Below are 13,446 nucleotides of genomic sequence, written 5' to 3' on the forward strand. Positions count from 1 at the left end.
ATACCCCAGTAAAATCTCATGAAGGTATGAAATACTGCAAACCACCCAAGCCTAATCTAGACATTTTGTTTGTATGCTAAAACATTATACAATGAGTAAGAAGTATGACTGTGCAGAATCAGTATGTAGTTTGGAAGATCATTTGTGGTAACTTCCTCATTTGTCTTCTTTTTGGAACCTGCAGCACTGCATTCACACCAGCAACCATTCATATATTTTGTTTTTTAAACCATGGATATCTTCAGTTCGAACAGGGTCTTGAGTGTTTTGTTGTCAGTTACATTATAATTCCTGTTAACACAGGTGGACGCGGTAGGGCTTCTTGACTTTGCGGAATCCCAAACCAACATACAGCTTCAACAGGACCAAAAACAGGAGAGACCAGTATCTGGGTCATGAAATGAACACACAGAGGGCCAACATGACTGATCGGTAAACCTATGCAGACATGTCAGCAGGGCTGTTGTGTTGGTGTCTACATGGATCTCACACATGCAAAAGGACAAGGACCGGAGCAGAGCAGAACCCAATGCGATGTTGGACACAAACACTAGGCACATGTCAAACGTTTTGTTGAGTGACAACGGCACAATGAAACACCACGCCAATGCACTTTGACCCCAAGGATGTCAAGACCTTTTAAATATTGTAATGTTTGAACAAGAAAATGACAAAAAAAAAGATACAGTTGTTAAAATGTTGCTGCGTGGGGAGCGTCGATCTATTGTACAGACTCCGAGTCAAACAGTTAAATCTGTCCTCGACTAAAGACAAACTAACACAGAGAGGGAAAGACACTTAACGCATCCTGTACTCAGACGTCTTGGACATCTCACACAGCTGACCCTTGAAGTCAATGTCTACGGTGAAGTCCAGGTCCCTCTGCAAACCAACAGCAGCCAGTCAGACACGGTGCAGCAAAATGCAGTGATGAAGTAACACACAATTTTCATATGTAATGTGGTGGGAGAGGAAGGTGGGGCTCTGCTTACATTGTTCTTGATGTTTGGCTTCATGCTGATTGTGCCAAAGATCTCCTCGCCGGTCTTCACAGTCAGGTAATCATCTAGGTAGAAGACTGTCTGCTTCCAGTGGGTGTAGGGAGACTCTGGGCCTGAAAGGGCCAAAGAGAGAGGGCATGAATGCAGTCTGCTGCTGACACATAATACTTTGAGTTCTGCAGGTGCTCGCTGGAACAAACCCAATGTCCAGAGCAACATGTAATTTGGTCAAGTTCAATTTCTGGTTGAACACAAACCCAAACTCCCCAGACAGTATGCTAACCTAATGTAGTTTATTGATAAAAGACAAATTGCTTAATTTTCCTTTTGTATTGCCAACAGAACAGAACCTTAAGCTCAATTTAGACCAAAGATCTGTTACGAAATTAAAGCATTTTAGTCTGTGTAACCTGCAACTTGGCAGGTCAAACTGCCAAAGTTGGTTTCAGAACATAAGGCACGTCATCTGTTTCAAAAGCCAACCAGCTTGTAGTAAAATCTGCTGTCAGGTCAGTGAACAGTGCAGACAGCATGTTCGCTTGGTGTGGCTCCGTGCCCCTGCAGAGCCCGTCTCAGAGTGTGAATGTGACAAGTCATTAAAAAGCACTTTGAGTGATTAAACGACTAGAAAAGTAACATACAAGTGCAGGTCCATTTACCATAACGCTGCATGGAGGCCAGTAATAATGTTACAGTGTTTACTTTCTTTTTTTCATTTCTTAATTATGTAGACTTGCCAATTTTAGAAATGTTGGGAGTCCTGCTTGGACGGAGACAGGCGGTATTTTGTGGCACCCTGTCATTGCATGGAGCAGTTAGAGGGTCTAAAATTAGCACATTCGCTCATGTGTTCAGGTATTTTGATCACTGCCTCTCAGAGCTGGAGCTGAAGAATACCCAAGACCATAGCAAAGTCACAGGAGTAAATACTGATTGTAAACTTTCCCATTAATCACAAAGCCAGGCATTAGTGTTTTTTTGTCCAGAGTCAGAGGGGCTTAATAGACTCAACTATTATTCCAATATCAGAACAATAACAGTTAATAATGTTCTTGTTTATCAGAAAATAATATATTAAGTACAGATAAAACTATTTTTCTGAGGATAATATTTTTTTCCTGTTGCTAGATTAACAGGTACACTACATAATTATCATACTTATGGACAGCCAGCAACAGTGACTGATGCAGACACATCTAATCAGTCCTGACCACTCATCAATCTGACAACAACAGGTGACTGTATACATATCCCTCCAGGATTTCATGATGTTACCCTCTGAATTCTGTATGACCTTTTGAGTCAATTTTGTGCTATCACCAAAACTTGTATTATTGTAAATTAGACTATTTCACATTGCTAACGTTTTAATTTATAATTTTCAGTCATTCCCTCATTTTAATTGCAATCACAGCCTGCACAGCATTTTTTTTTTAGAAAAGCTGCCACAAAATCAGTTATTTCAGTCCGCAAAAATCCCAAAAGCCAGTGCGAGTAATCCTGGAGGGTCTGATACACAGACATCAGGTGTGTAGTGTGTTAGAAAGCAAACTGACTGGTGGAGAAGCCGGTCCTCTTGTGACACCGGGTGAACTCTATGTTGAAGTAGGTGACCAGAGCGTGGATGTAGTCATTCCTCTTCACCTGCAGGCAGAATGGTGAGGTGAAGGTCAGGTCGTCCGCTTTCACCGTGTAGATGTCCACCTCCTGAAGAGACAAAGCCAGAGGAGGACGTCAGACCAAATATGTGCACAATGTCTCCTTATCAGAGGACACACACACCTCTGTCCCAGGACCATTTAAGAAACATAATGTCAAACCAGTTCTTCATCCACCGACCTTGATGAGACAGGCGCTGCTGACCAGCTGCTTTGGATCCACCACGTCAACCAGGGGTTCCTTAATTGCCACCTCCTTGATGCATGACATATCAAAACCATACACATTCTCCCACCCTGCCGCAGACACAAACACAGGCACACACAGAAGTCAGGAAGAGAAAACTACTCGCTGATTACAAGAGTGCCCAGTGCTTCCTGAGTGTTGCTCAAAAGGTTGAAATGACCAAAGGACTAATGCTTAGAATGGAAACCTGAATGTGTTAGAAACACAGACCCTATGCGATGCTTTAAGCATCCCATTAAATAGGTGTTCAGTAAAATTACAACCCTTTGCATGCACAGTGCTTTCTCCAATCACGAGTAACCCAAACTACTGCCAGCACTAAGGATGAGTATTGTTCAAACTACTCTAACCCATGCTGCTTATCGATCCAGGGACTCTTATTGGGTCTTTTTTTGGGTGGGAGGGGGGTTTATGAGAAAAAAAATGGGGGGAAAAAAATTAAGAACAGAATTAACATTGTGTTTGTTTTAATCTTTTTGCAAATTAGAAATGGAGTTAGAGATAAAAAAAAACTGTACAAGATTGCATTTATGTAAGCCAGATACACAAGAAATATGTTTTCTTAAAATCTCCATTAACGACTGCAGAACCGTCTGAGCTTATCAGTTCTCTGGTCTTGTATAATTCGGCACCAGAGCCCATTTAATACAGGGTTTTGGTGCCCATCTCTAGCCAACACTACTGCGCTGTCAGAGCCAAAGGACTACATGCTTTCATCTAAATTTGTATTCTATTACAGTACTTGATTCATTTTATATTTCTTATGATATTTCAGCTAACCAAGAGAGAGCAGTTTGTTTTTTCACAGACAATATTTAAGCCAACAAAGAAAGCTGTTAAGTAATCAATATTACAACGTTTGTCCGTTTTTTTAAAAGATCTCTCTATGATCAGGATGCACAGGGGACATGTTTTACATCCAGGGCAGAAGCTGATGCTCACTTTGGGGTTAACCCCTTACTTCAGCCAACAGTAGGGAAGCAAGACACGGCAACTTGACATGGGTCTTGAGGAGCTGCAGTATTCTTCATGGACAAACTAAAACTACATCAATCATTTACCACTTGATAATAACTTCCTAAGTTCCTCTCTGCCCTAATCACCACACCTCTGAATAAATCTGTCTCACACACCCGCCATGTACTGATCTATTCCTTTAGATGAAATGACACGTAAGGTATTTAGTGAAAGTTCATGAAGTTATGACAACGTATGCATGCATGTGTGTAGGCCTGTGCCATATGTCGAAATATATAACGTCCGAGAATAAAAAACGTCTAACCATTCATTTCATGCTATATTGTTTGTTTCATTTGTGTCATCTGAGCGTTTTGCGACCGTCCGAGTGACCGTTTACACGAAGCATAGCACCAAAACAAACAAACATGGAGGAGCTGTAAAGCCATACTGAACACCAGGATTCAGCACAAGATAGACACTGAAACAAGGAGGAGCTCGTACCCAGAAGAGGGGCTCCTTCTGTCTTCTGGACATGGTTTGGTTATGAAAAGTCAGACACAGAACTGCGGGTGGGTTATTATATGAATTGTCTCTATGCATCGCAACTTGTAATGCATAAAATAACTTAATGGTGAACATCAAGTATAAATAGTTTCGTTGTTCTTCTCCTCTCTCTCTTACGGCTCTCCCCGCCTCTCACAGACACGTGCAAAAAAAGCAGCACCAAAAAAACACCAACACTTTCCGGCCCGAAACAAGCCAGGTCCTTCAAAATAAAAGCTATATGGGTTCTGCTTTAATTTATTTAATTATAACAATAATTTATTTAACCTGGGTATAACAGTACTTTATTTAACTGAATACTTTATAACAGTATTTTATTAAACTTTATTATAACAGTAATTTATTTTATGGCAGAAGCTACTTTATTTCTAACAGTAGTTCATTTAATAATTTTGTATTTTAGTAGTTTACAATAGCGTAGAGGAGATTTCAATATATTGAGATATACAGTATATCATGTATCATTATACTACTCTAAAACTATATCACCCAGCCCTGTGTCTGTGTGTCTGGTTTTAAAGGATTTTATTAATTGGAATTTGGTGAACGTCAACATGCAAGCAAAACAAATTAGGTTTTAAGGCCAATGGTGTTGCCTTTATAACTATACTATATATTATAGTTGGAACTTTCAAAAATGTAGCCATATCCAACCATACACCTTTCTTACTGACTTGTGATTCTTGGCAGATGGCCTACAGATTTTCCCTAACACCATCAACTTACCCACATTTGGCTATTTAAGAGCCTTTTGCAAATACAACTTCAGCAAACAGGCCCCATATTTCTGTTTTATTCTTGTTATTTTACATTAATTTCCATGGAAAGTTTCCACATTGAATATCACCAAAATTTTGCAACCCTGGTCCTACCAATGGCACACTGTAACCAGAGCCAGCATCAGTCAGTGAACGGAAGACTACTCACAGTGTATTTTGTAGTCCTTGTACTGCCTGTCTTCGATGGCAGTGACATAAAGGGTCGCCCTGTCTGGGAAAATGAGTCCATCTGGTTTCTGTCAGGGGGAAAAATAAAAAACTCACAGGTGTGTAGCAGACCATCCAATCTACACAACAGCAGCCATCAAACACAGCCAAAATTCACTTACAGGGAATGTGTGATGCACGATATCGAATCAGCACCTGTCCCGATCCGACAAAAGCGGAGTGGGCACAACCTGCTCATGACCTTTCCCTATTACATACAAGCTTTAAGTCATGTAATTCCAATTTGTCAAACTATGTAGAACATTCATTTGCAGCCTGATGTTACCTAAGTGGCTCCTCAGTATGAACCAATGCCATTCTTCTCCACATCTATGACCACCCAAACTAATAGTACTGCCGTAGTATTGTAGTAATTAAGGGCAAGTCACAGTTACTGCATGTGTGGGCCTATCCCATCACCTATGTGGATATCTGCAATGCAGCCCAACATTTGTGACCGTGTGTACTGTGCATACCACAAGCTCACCAACTTCACGTCTTGTCTCACCCCCCCCCCGTCCGGTTTGTAATTTTGAAGAAACAGAGGAAAACTAAATGGATGCTTGGGATCATAGTGGGTCAGGATATGTGCAAGAGAGGAAAGCCAGACAGGTGTGAATCCTCAATTTTTGCCTTTCTTAACTATTTGGAATGGAACCTTTTGTGCGTCTGCCTGACCTGTACTCGTCAGCAGACATGCTGACTGCAAAAAGCATGTGCTTAGCTTTAGAGATTCCATCACACCCACTGAATTATTTTATCATCCAGTTACACTCAAAGTTGAAATAATTCAAATTAATAGCTGTAACATTATGAAAAAAGCACAATTAATTATCCATAAGAATGCTGTGCTTGTGCTGAAAAACAGTGGGAATGTACAGCAGGCAGTCACTCCAAAATTTCAGAGAGAGAGCGAGCTCTAATTAGCATTATTTGTTGTGATCGCAAAATCACCAAATCCTGGAGGAACTGAGCAGGGAAAGCTCCTTGTAGAACCAGCGGCTCCTCACCTAGCACCCTGCTGCAGAGACAAACAAATACACATACATACCAGCCATTTGTCTCTGGCATAAATGACTGTGTTGAGCATGGACTCATAGAAGAGGCAGTAGCCCATCCACTCTGATATGATGATGTCTACTCCGTCCACGGGCAGCTCCACCTCCTCCACCTTCCCCTTGATGATGGTCACAACTGGAAACACAAGAAGAAGTCAGGCGCTACATCACAACTTTCACTACATGTGTCACCATGAGATTTTCTATTAACTCACCATCGTCCATCTTGTTAGCCTTGACAATTTTCACGGCGTAGTCTGAGATGCTGCTGCACTCGATCTATTGAGGAAAAAAAACAACGACCAACAACTGAATTTACGTTTTCCCTTCTTATGGAGATGCAATGACCATGGGTCAAAGCACATTAATTAGTGATTTAATTTCTAAATCCGTGCACTCTGGAAAGTCACACATGTGGCTTAGTTCTGATATAGCCCAACACATACCCCTATAACCTTCTTGGCTCCAGCTTTGGCAGCAAACATGCAGAGGATGCCAGTCCCGCTGCCCACATCCAGCACCACCTTGTCCTTAAACAGATGCTTGTTGTGGAACATGGAATTGCGATAGGTCAAAGTGCGAACCTCGTCTTTCAGCATCTCCTACAGCAGCAGGAAAGGGGCACAATAACAGCAGGTGTCTAAGATCATGTGACACAAAGGATACGCTCTATGGGTTTGATTCAAGTGAATGGAAAAGCATCGCAGCGGGTTTAGTTAAAAAGAAATTACCTCATGGATTCCAAAGTGGGCGTATGAATCAAAGTAGTAGTCCTTAGACGTCATATCCTCCGCTGCAGGCTTGGCTGAGCTCTCCCCCTGAGAAACCTCAACAAAGAGACACACAATTACAACCTGAGGTCAGCTTAGGCTTTGCCACTGTTTTTGGGTTTAGAAGTTTAATCAAAATACTAAATGTGCTGTATGTTCCAATACCCACACCACCATACTACACAGTACACCAGAAAATGATTCTGCATGTACCTGGACATAGCATATTAAAAACAATATACCAAAAAAATAACAGGTTGTCCTAGTGTATCCAGTTACATTTTGCAGAATGTAAGCCAAAGTGCTCATCTGGCTATTCTGACCTACAATCCACTGCACAGCAGAAGCAATGTCACACCCAGAGACGCAGACAGTTGACAGCTCGTCGACAGAAGGTGCAATGATGGATGGACATAATGAGCGCATTCAAGTGACTGACCCAATGAAACTATCGGTGATAAGCATCAGAATCATTTAACCAAAGGAGCCTGACACACCAGGCCAACAGTCAGCTGTTTGTCACTGTCAGCCCAGTGAGTGTCCACCACCCTGGTTTTTGCAATGTGCCCTGCACTGTTGGCACTCGTGTGCTTTTTTCAGAATGAATCAGCATGGCGGCGGAGCCAGTCTGTGAATGACGTCACTCTTATTGGCAGTTCAGCTCAGTGCACGAGAAGATAAACAGAAGTGAGGCAGGTAAACTGCTAAAGTCAAGAGGCTAATCATTTTTTTAAACCACTGAGCTCTTTAGCAGAAATGTTTTTAATACTTTTTGTTACTGTTTGCTAAGGGTGTGAATCTTTCAGTATCTCATGATTCGATTCGATTTCGATTCTTGGGGTCACGGTTTGATTCAAAATTGATTCTTGATTCAAAATCAATTTCCAATTCAAAATATAGGAGGTGTAATTTCAGGATCTACTCCAGTCTGTTTTGCCAGTTGCATATTATGTTATGAAAGCAAAGTGCGTATGAAATTATGGAGGTTTTATTGTGTACAAGCTTTTTTGTTGTAGAAAACCTTTCTCCCAGGTGTTGGTAATCAGAAAGCAAAAAATTAAACATTGTAATTATTATAGTTCAAAAAATGGACACACTTTTCCAAAAGAAGTGCCATGGTTTTTTTGCAGTTGTTTGTGTGTCCCATTATCTGTGCCATTCTGCAAAGCAGCTCCTCTCTGTGATGCTGCAGAGGGCCACATCACACTCCTGACACTTCAGAGAGGGGCCTGAGGGGAAGACACCCAATATCGGATCTATCATTATATATTTATTTTACAAGGTCCTGTAAAAACACCCGAATTCCCAGGCTAGATACTGAGGCTTCTAAAAGAGCTACAATGCATCAGAGTCATCCCTCTGAGCAGCACAGCCGCAGCTTTCACTGGTGAAAAAAGTAAGGCAATCCAACTAACAGTCTCAAAATTTATACAACTTTTCTAAATGATAAAAATTTTAGAGGGTTGGTGCTTTTTTGATAATTATCAGTAATGTGGAAAAAAAAAATAAAAAATAACTAGACTAGTCTGGTAAGTTCAAAAAATTAAATCACTTATGCCTGGGGGCATAAAAAGTTACTCTGTACACACCAAATATCACCTGCGGGTGGCCCCATAAAATGTCTTTTGAGAATGAGACTGTATGTGTCATTGAGAAAACCTGTCTAAATAATGGTGAAATCAGTTTTTAAAATGATTCATATAACAGGCATATTGCCCAGCCCTACACTGATATTGAAGAACTACAGCAACACCATCAGAGCTTTCTTGAAGAAATGCTCCCTAGCAGGAACTGCTGAACTGTGAATATAAAAGAAGCTCTGATAAAATATAAGAGACAAGTAGCTGAACAAGTGACTTCACCAAAAATGCAGACTGTATGTTACCGTGATGAACTATCTATTATAAGCTATGAAGTGCATGAAAGTGTGGGCTGTTTGGAGAGTATAAAATCAATCAGGTTTTCATTGAGTTTAAAATGGTTCAAAATGAACTAGCCTTCACTGTTTGTAGCACAATATAAACTACTACAGTATTCTTATCAACTTATTCTGCACACACCTGAAGCAAACAGTCTTTTCAATAGTTAATTACGCCCAGAGAAGATAAATGTACACATAGTTATTCCATAATCAATAAGTTTGTTTTTAATGTTGCTGTAGTGCTATATGCTTTAAGCAAAATGTTTTGCCACGTTCTGACTTCAACCCTTTAAAACCTGGAAGGACTTCACTTTTATTGTGGTGCTTTCCGATGCTTTTCACAAGTATTTTAACCTTTCTTTCAATAACATCAGAAAAAGACATTGATTAACCTGGTAAAAAATGTACCACAAATTGGAAAAAAAAATAATAGACTAAGAAAATTATTTTTAAAAACCCGAGGAAAATCTTGCAGTAACTATATCAATAATTTCCATACTTATATATTTTAAATATTTTTTTTTTTACAGAATTACTATAATGTTAAAGCATTTTTCAGGTCATTTCCTTGTTTAAACGTTTTTTTTTTATACTAATTTTTTTGTACTCTGCTAATTTCTTGTGAAAATCTAAAAAATTAAGTTTCTCATTGCCTTCTTCCCAATTTTCCCCTTTAATTGTCATAGATACACATTCAACATTATGTTACAACATTTTAAGAATTCGTTTGTTGTGTCGTGTGTGTGTGCGTGTGTGAGCGCGCGCGTCTTTGTTTTACTGATTTTCAGGATTTTTTGTGCTTTTGACTAATTACTTGCTCATTTTAGAGTCATTTCCACATCAGTGGCTCATTGCCCTCTTCCCATGTTTGACAGAAATCAAGTCAATTTTGCTCGGGTGGGAAAGGGTTAACTAAGTTGGTGGAGTTTTCAGTGTGTGGGGCCAGCCTCCCCCGCAGCACAAAAGATGGGAGCACATGGTTGATAGTCTGCTGTGATCTTGGCCCTTACTCTTGAGACTGCCGCAGATTATCTGTTAACCTGTATTTCGTGTACTCCGGACTCGTCAAATGTCTGTAAATCACAGCTCACAGCTCACAGCCAGACGGTACTGCCGGGCCGTTACACCGGGCAGAGACAACTAACCGCTTAGTGCATCCATGCCGTTTGGCTTTTACGGGCTACGCTACTGATTAGTCCACCAACAAAGAATAAATGTCAACTAATGTGATGTCGATGTCGCTACTATACCAAAAACAGCGGGCAAAGATATCCACATAAGTGTGTAATGTGCTTACAGCACGCCATCAGTGGAACAGTGAAAGCGGTAAAAACAGTGAGGCAGCATCCACACCTGAAGCAGCTAACTAAGCTAACACGTTTTCCCATGCGGTCCCAGAGGCCGGCTGCTCTACATCCGAGTAAAACAACGTTTCTGCTGATAGCAGTCGTTTACCCGTCAAATGCCGATATCAGCTTAGACGACCAAATTGATACGGAAAGAGCTAAAGTGTATTTATCAAATCTAGGCTCTGTCCGTTATGCGACCCTAAATGAATGAGCGGCAACGGCAGCTGCATCACAAGTATCGTTAGCTAGCTAAAGTTAAAATGGATGCATCACGAGCTGACGCGAGGGTAATGACAAAAAAACAAACGGCAACACTTTCCAACTATTCAAAACGTCTTTCCCGAAAACGTGAAAATGTGTGTATGTAGAGTGAAGTCAACGAAAAGAGTGGTTTACTGTATTTCCTATTGTAAGACCTTACCTCCATCCTCTCTGCTGGCGCCGCCATTTCGGTCTTCTGCCTGGCTGCGTGAGCTGGAGAAAGTCTTGTTTGGCTCCGCCCACGACACACAGCTTATATATCTCCTTCTTCTTTTGCTTCTGAAGCGGACTATAGCAGCTTTCTGTGAGGTGCATACCGCCACCTACTGTACCGGAGTGCAATAGTGACCCTGAATTACTTAATATTATAAGGTATAATTGAAAATAATAATTGATGATATTACACGCACTTTTATCACTCTACGCACAAAATGTGCTTTTCAAAATCAAGCTTTGAAAATATTATAATCTACATTAATATCGTTTTCTACTTTCATTGAGTAATTCTTGTTGTTGGGTTTTTGTTTTTCTTTTACCAATTTCAATCTTAATAACGGATATCAAATTTTAATTAATTTTTAAAATTGTAACTCTTTGAATTTCTTTTTTTTTTCATGATGCCAATGTGTTTTTAGATTCAAAAAAGGAAAAAACTCTGGTAAAAGTTAAAGTGAATATATTGCCACCAGCTGGTGGCTCAGCCAGCTAAACCAACAAAGGCCAGCAAGAATTTGGTCAGGACCATCTAAGACCATCTTCGACCAGCTAAAACCATCTAAAACCAGCTACCAGCATAAGCTGGTTTTTAGCTGTTTTTTTCCAGCAGGGAACTTATAAATAATAAAAGTCTGTTGATCCTTTCCTCCCATTCCTTCATTCGTCCATCCATCCCCTCCTCCTCTCCTTTTCTATTTTATTACAACCCCTAAAATTCTTAGGGGAAATGATTAAAAGTATGCATTTTATTTAGGAAATATAGTGGAGTAAAAGTGACAGTTGACAGAAAAATAAAAACTCAAGCAAAGTACAGATACTCCCAAAAAATCATTAGTATACCTATTGTAACAAAGTATAAGTACTTCATTAGGCTACAGTCCACTACTAGCAACCATTGATGGAAATTAGCACTAGCCACCAGCCAAATGCTGGCTAAGTGTCTACTAGATGTGCTTTACTTGTCAGACAAAAAATAATGGTAATCTACTGAGTGACTGGTGCATTTTGGAATTAACCAGCTGTGATGGTGGACAGGAAAATTATTTTTTAACCCTGTCCGCAAGGTCCTATTCCCTTCCTGTCTTACCAATCTTGGGAGCTCGCCTTATCCTTTCTTTGCTTTACTTTCCACAGTGTATGCTCTGCATTCTCTGTTACTTTACAGTCAGAGCATTCATCATCAGAAACCTTTTCCTGGCAGAAACATTGTTAGATTGAATCCTGTGTGGTTGAATCTTACTCTAGACCAAATTGTCTCCTCCCTTCTATTTCCTCTAAACACACCCTGTTTTTTGCACACTGCAATATTTTCCTCCATTGTTATCCCAGTACCATTCACCCTGCAATTAATTTTTTATTGCTTCTTTCTTGGGTTCTTTGTGAATTTCTCCTTTACTGAAAGATATATTTATGACATCTTACATCCAGGATACTTTTTTTTGGCTATTTTCCTTTTTTTCCTTTTAATGCCAACATAAGCAGGTACCCAGCAGAACTATTCTTTAACCCCCAGCCTATTCAGTCTGAATACTCTTTTGTTGGAATTCCAACATTAAATCTTCTGTAAGTTTTTTTTTTTTTTTTTTTACCATCAGTGGCTACATCAGTACAATATACAAGGGCAGAGGGGGGATGAAATGTGAACATGGTGCAGGTCTGTAAACTGGAGGAAACAATTTATTCGGGTGGGTGAAAGCAGGTGGATGATTCATGCTTCTATGCATTTCTGGATGAAGTCAGAGCCAACTGCATAGTATAGGCCTACATTTAAAAGCAGTATGCATTTGGGACACACTGACAGTTCCACCAAAGACTGTAAATCAACTGTTTCAATTGATCAAAAAACATTTAAACTTTCAACAAAGATATAACATTTTTATCTTTCAGAAACAGCTCACATGAGTGCTGAATGTTTGGCTGATAAACTGGGATTATGCAGAAAATGCCACAGCTTGATCAGGAGTACACCCTACATTGGGCATCAACGGTCAGGTAGTAGTCTGGCAAGGCAAGCTACAGAAAAGATTATGCATCATCCAGTGATATTTTCAGTACTTTACTGTGGTTAAAATCAGTTAATGTACAGAATGTTTTTTGTTCAATTTCAAGGAACATTTAGTATAATAAATTACCCATGTATAAAACACAGGGTTGAATATTATCTAAATTGTGAATTATCTAAGTTACAGTAAATTAGCGATAAATATAGGCTTGAAGCAGAAAAAGGGGTAGGGATTGCTGTTACCGCACTACATTATTTTTGCCATTTAAGTTTTTTGTTCAATTTTTTGGATTAGTCATAAGTCCTATCAAGAAAAAGAAGCCACTTAAAGCGAGGCACAGATTGAGCACTTCTGATTACAAAGAGAAGGCTGTTCCAGAGTTTTGGAGAAACAGCGACAAAAAAAAGGTCACTTCTGGATTTCAAATAAGAACAGGCATAGGAGGCATTGAT

The 13,446-nt window shown here is 39.9% G+C and overlaps 1 protein-coding gene across 2 annotated transcripts in view; it reads right to left on the reverse strand.

The window, feature by feature from the left end:
- The window catches only part of prmt1 (protein arginine methyltransferase 1), an 11,973-nt gene extending 915 nt beyond the window's left edge, over window positions 1–11,058 (reverse strand). Inside the window, exons 1-10 of one of the 2 annotated variants that reach the window (XM_042504749.2) lie at window positions 10,936–11,058; window positions 7,206–7,301; window positions 6,921–7,076; window positions 6,690–6,753; window positions 6,468–6,610; window positions 5,358–5,445; window positions 2,841–2,956; window positions 2,558–2,708; window positions 993–1,114; window positions 1–882 (exon numbers count right to left, since the gene is read on the reverse strand). The exon at window positions 1–882 is cut by the window's left edge and continues 915 nt beyond it. In XM_042504749.2, the coding sequence (XP_042360683.1) occupies window positions 799–882; window positions 993–1,114; window positions 2,558–2,708; window positions 2,841–2,956; window positions 5,358–5,445; window positions 6,468–6,610; window positions 6,690–6,753; window positions 6,921–7,076; window positions 7,206–7,301; window positions 10,936–10,962 (1,047 nt within the window). In that variant the 5' untranslated portion in view covers window positions 10,963–11,058 and the 3' untranslated portion in view covers window positions 1–798. The remainder of the gene's footprint in view (window positions 883–992; window positions 1,115–2,557; window positions 2,709–2,840; window positions 2,957–5,357; window positions 5,446–6,467; window positions 6,611–6,689; window positions 6,754–6,920; window positions 7,077–7,205; window positions 7,302–10,935) is intronic. The other variant, XM_042504750.2, reaches the window with a different exon arrangement.
- Window positions 11,059–13,446: the final 2,388 nt, after the last annotated feature.

Source organism: Plectropomus leopardus, chromosome 18 (assembly GCF_026936395.1).
Source record: "Plectropomus leopardus strain MGB_pleo_1.0 chromosome 18, ASM2693639v1, whole genome shotgun sequence".
Taxonomy (NCBI): Eukaryota; Metazoa; Chordata; class Actinopteri; order Perciformes; family Serranidae; genus Plectropomus; species Plectropomus leopardus.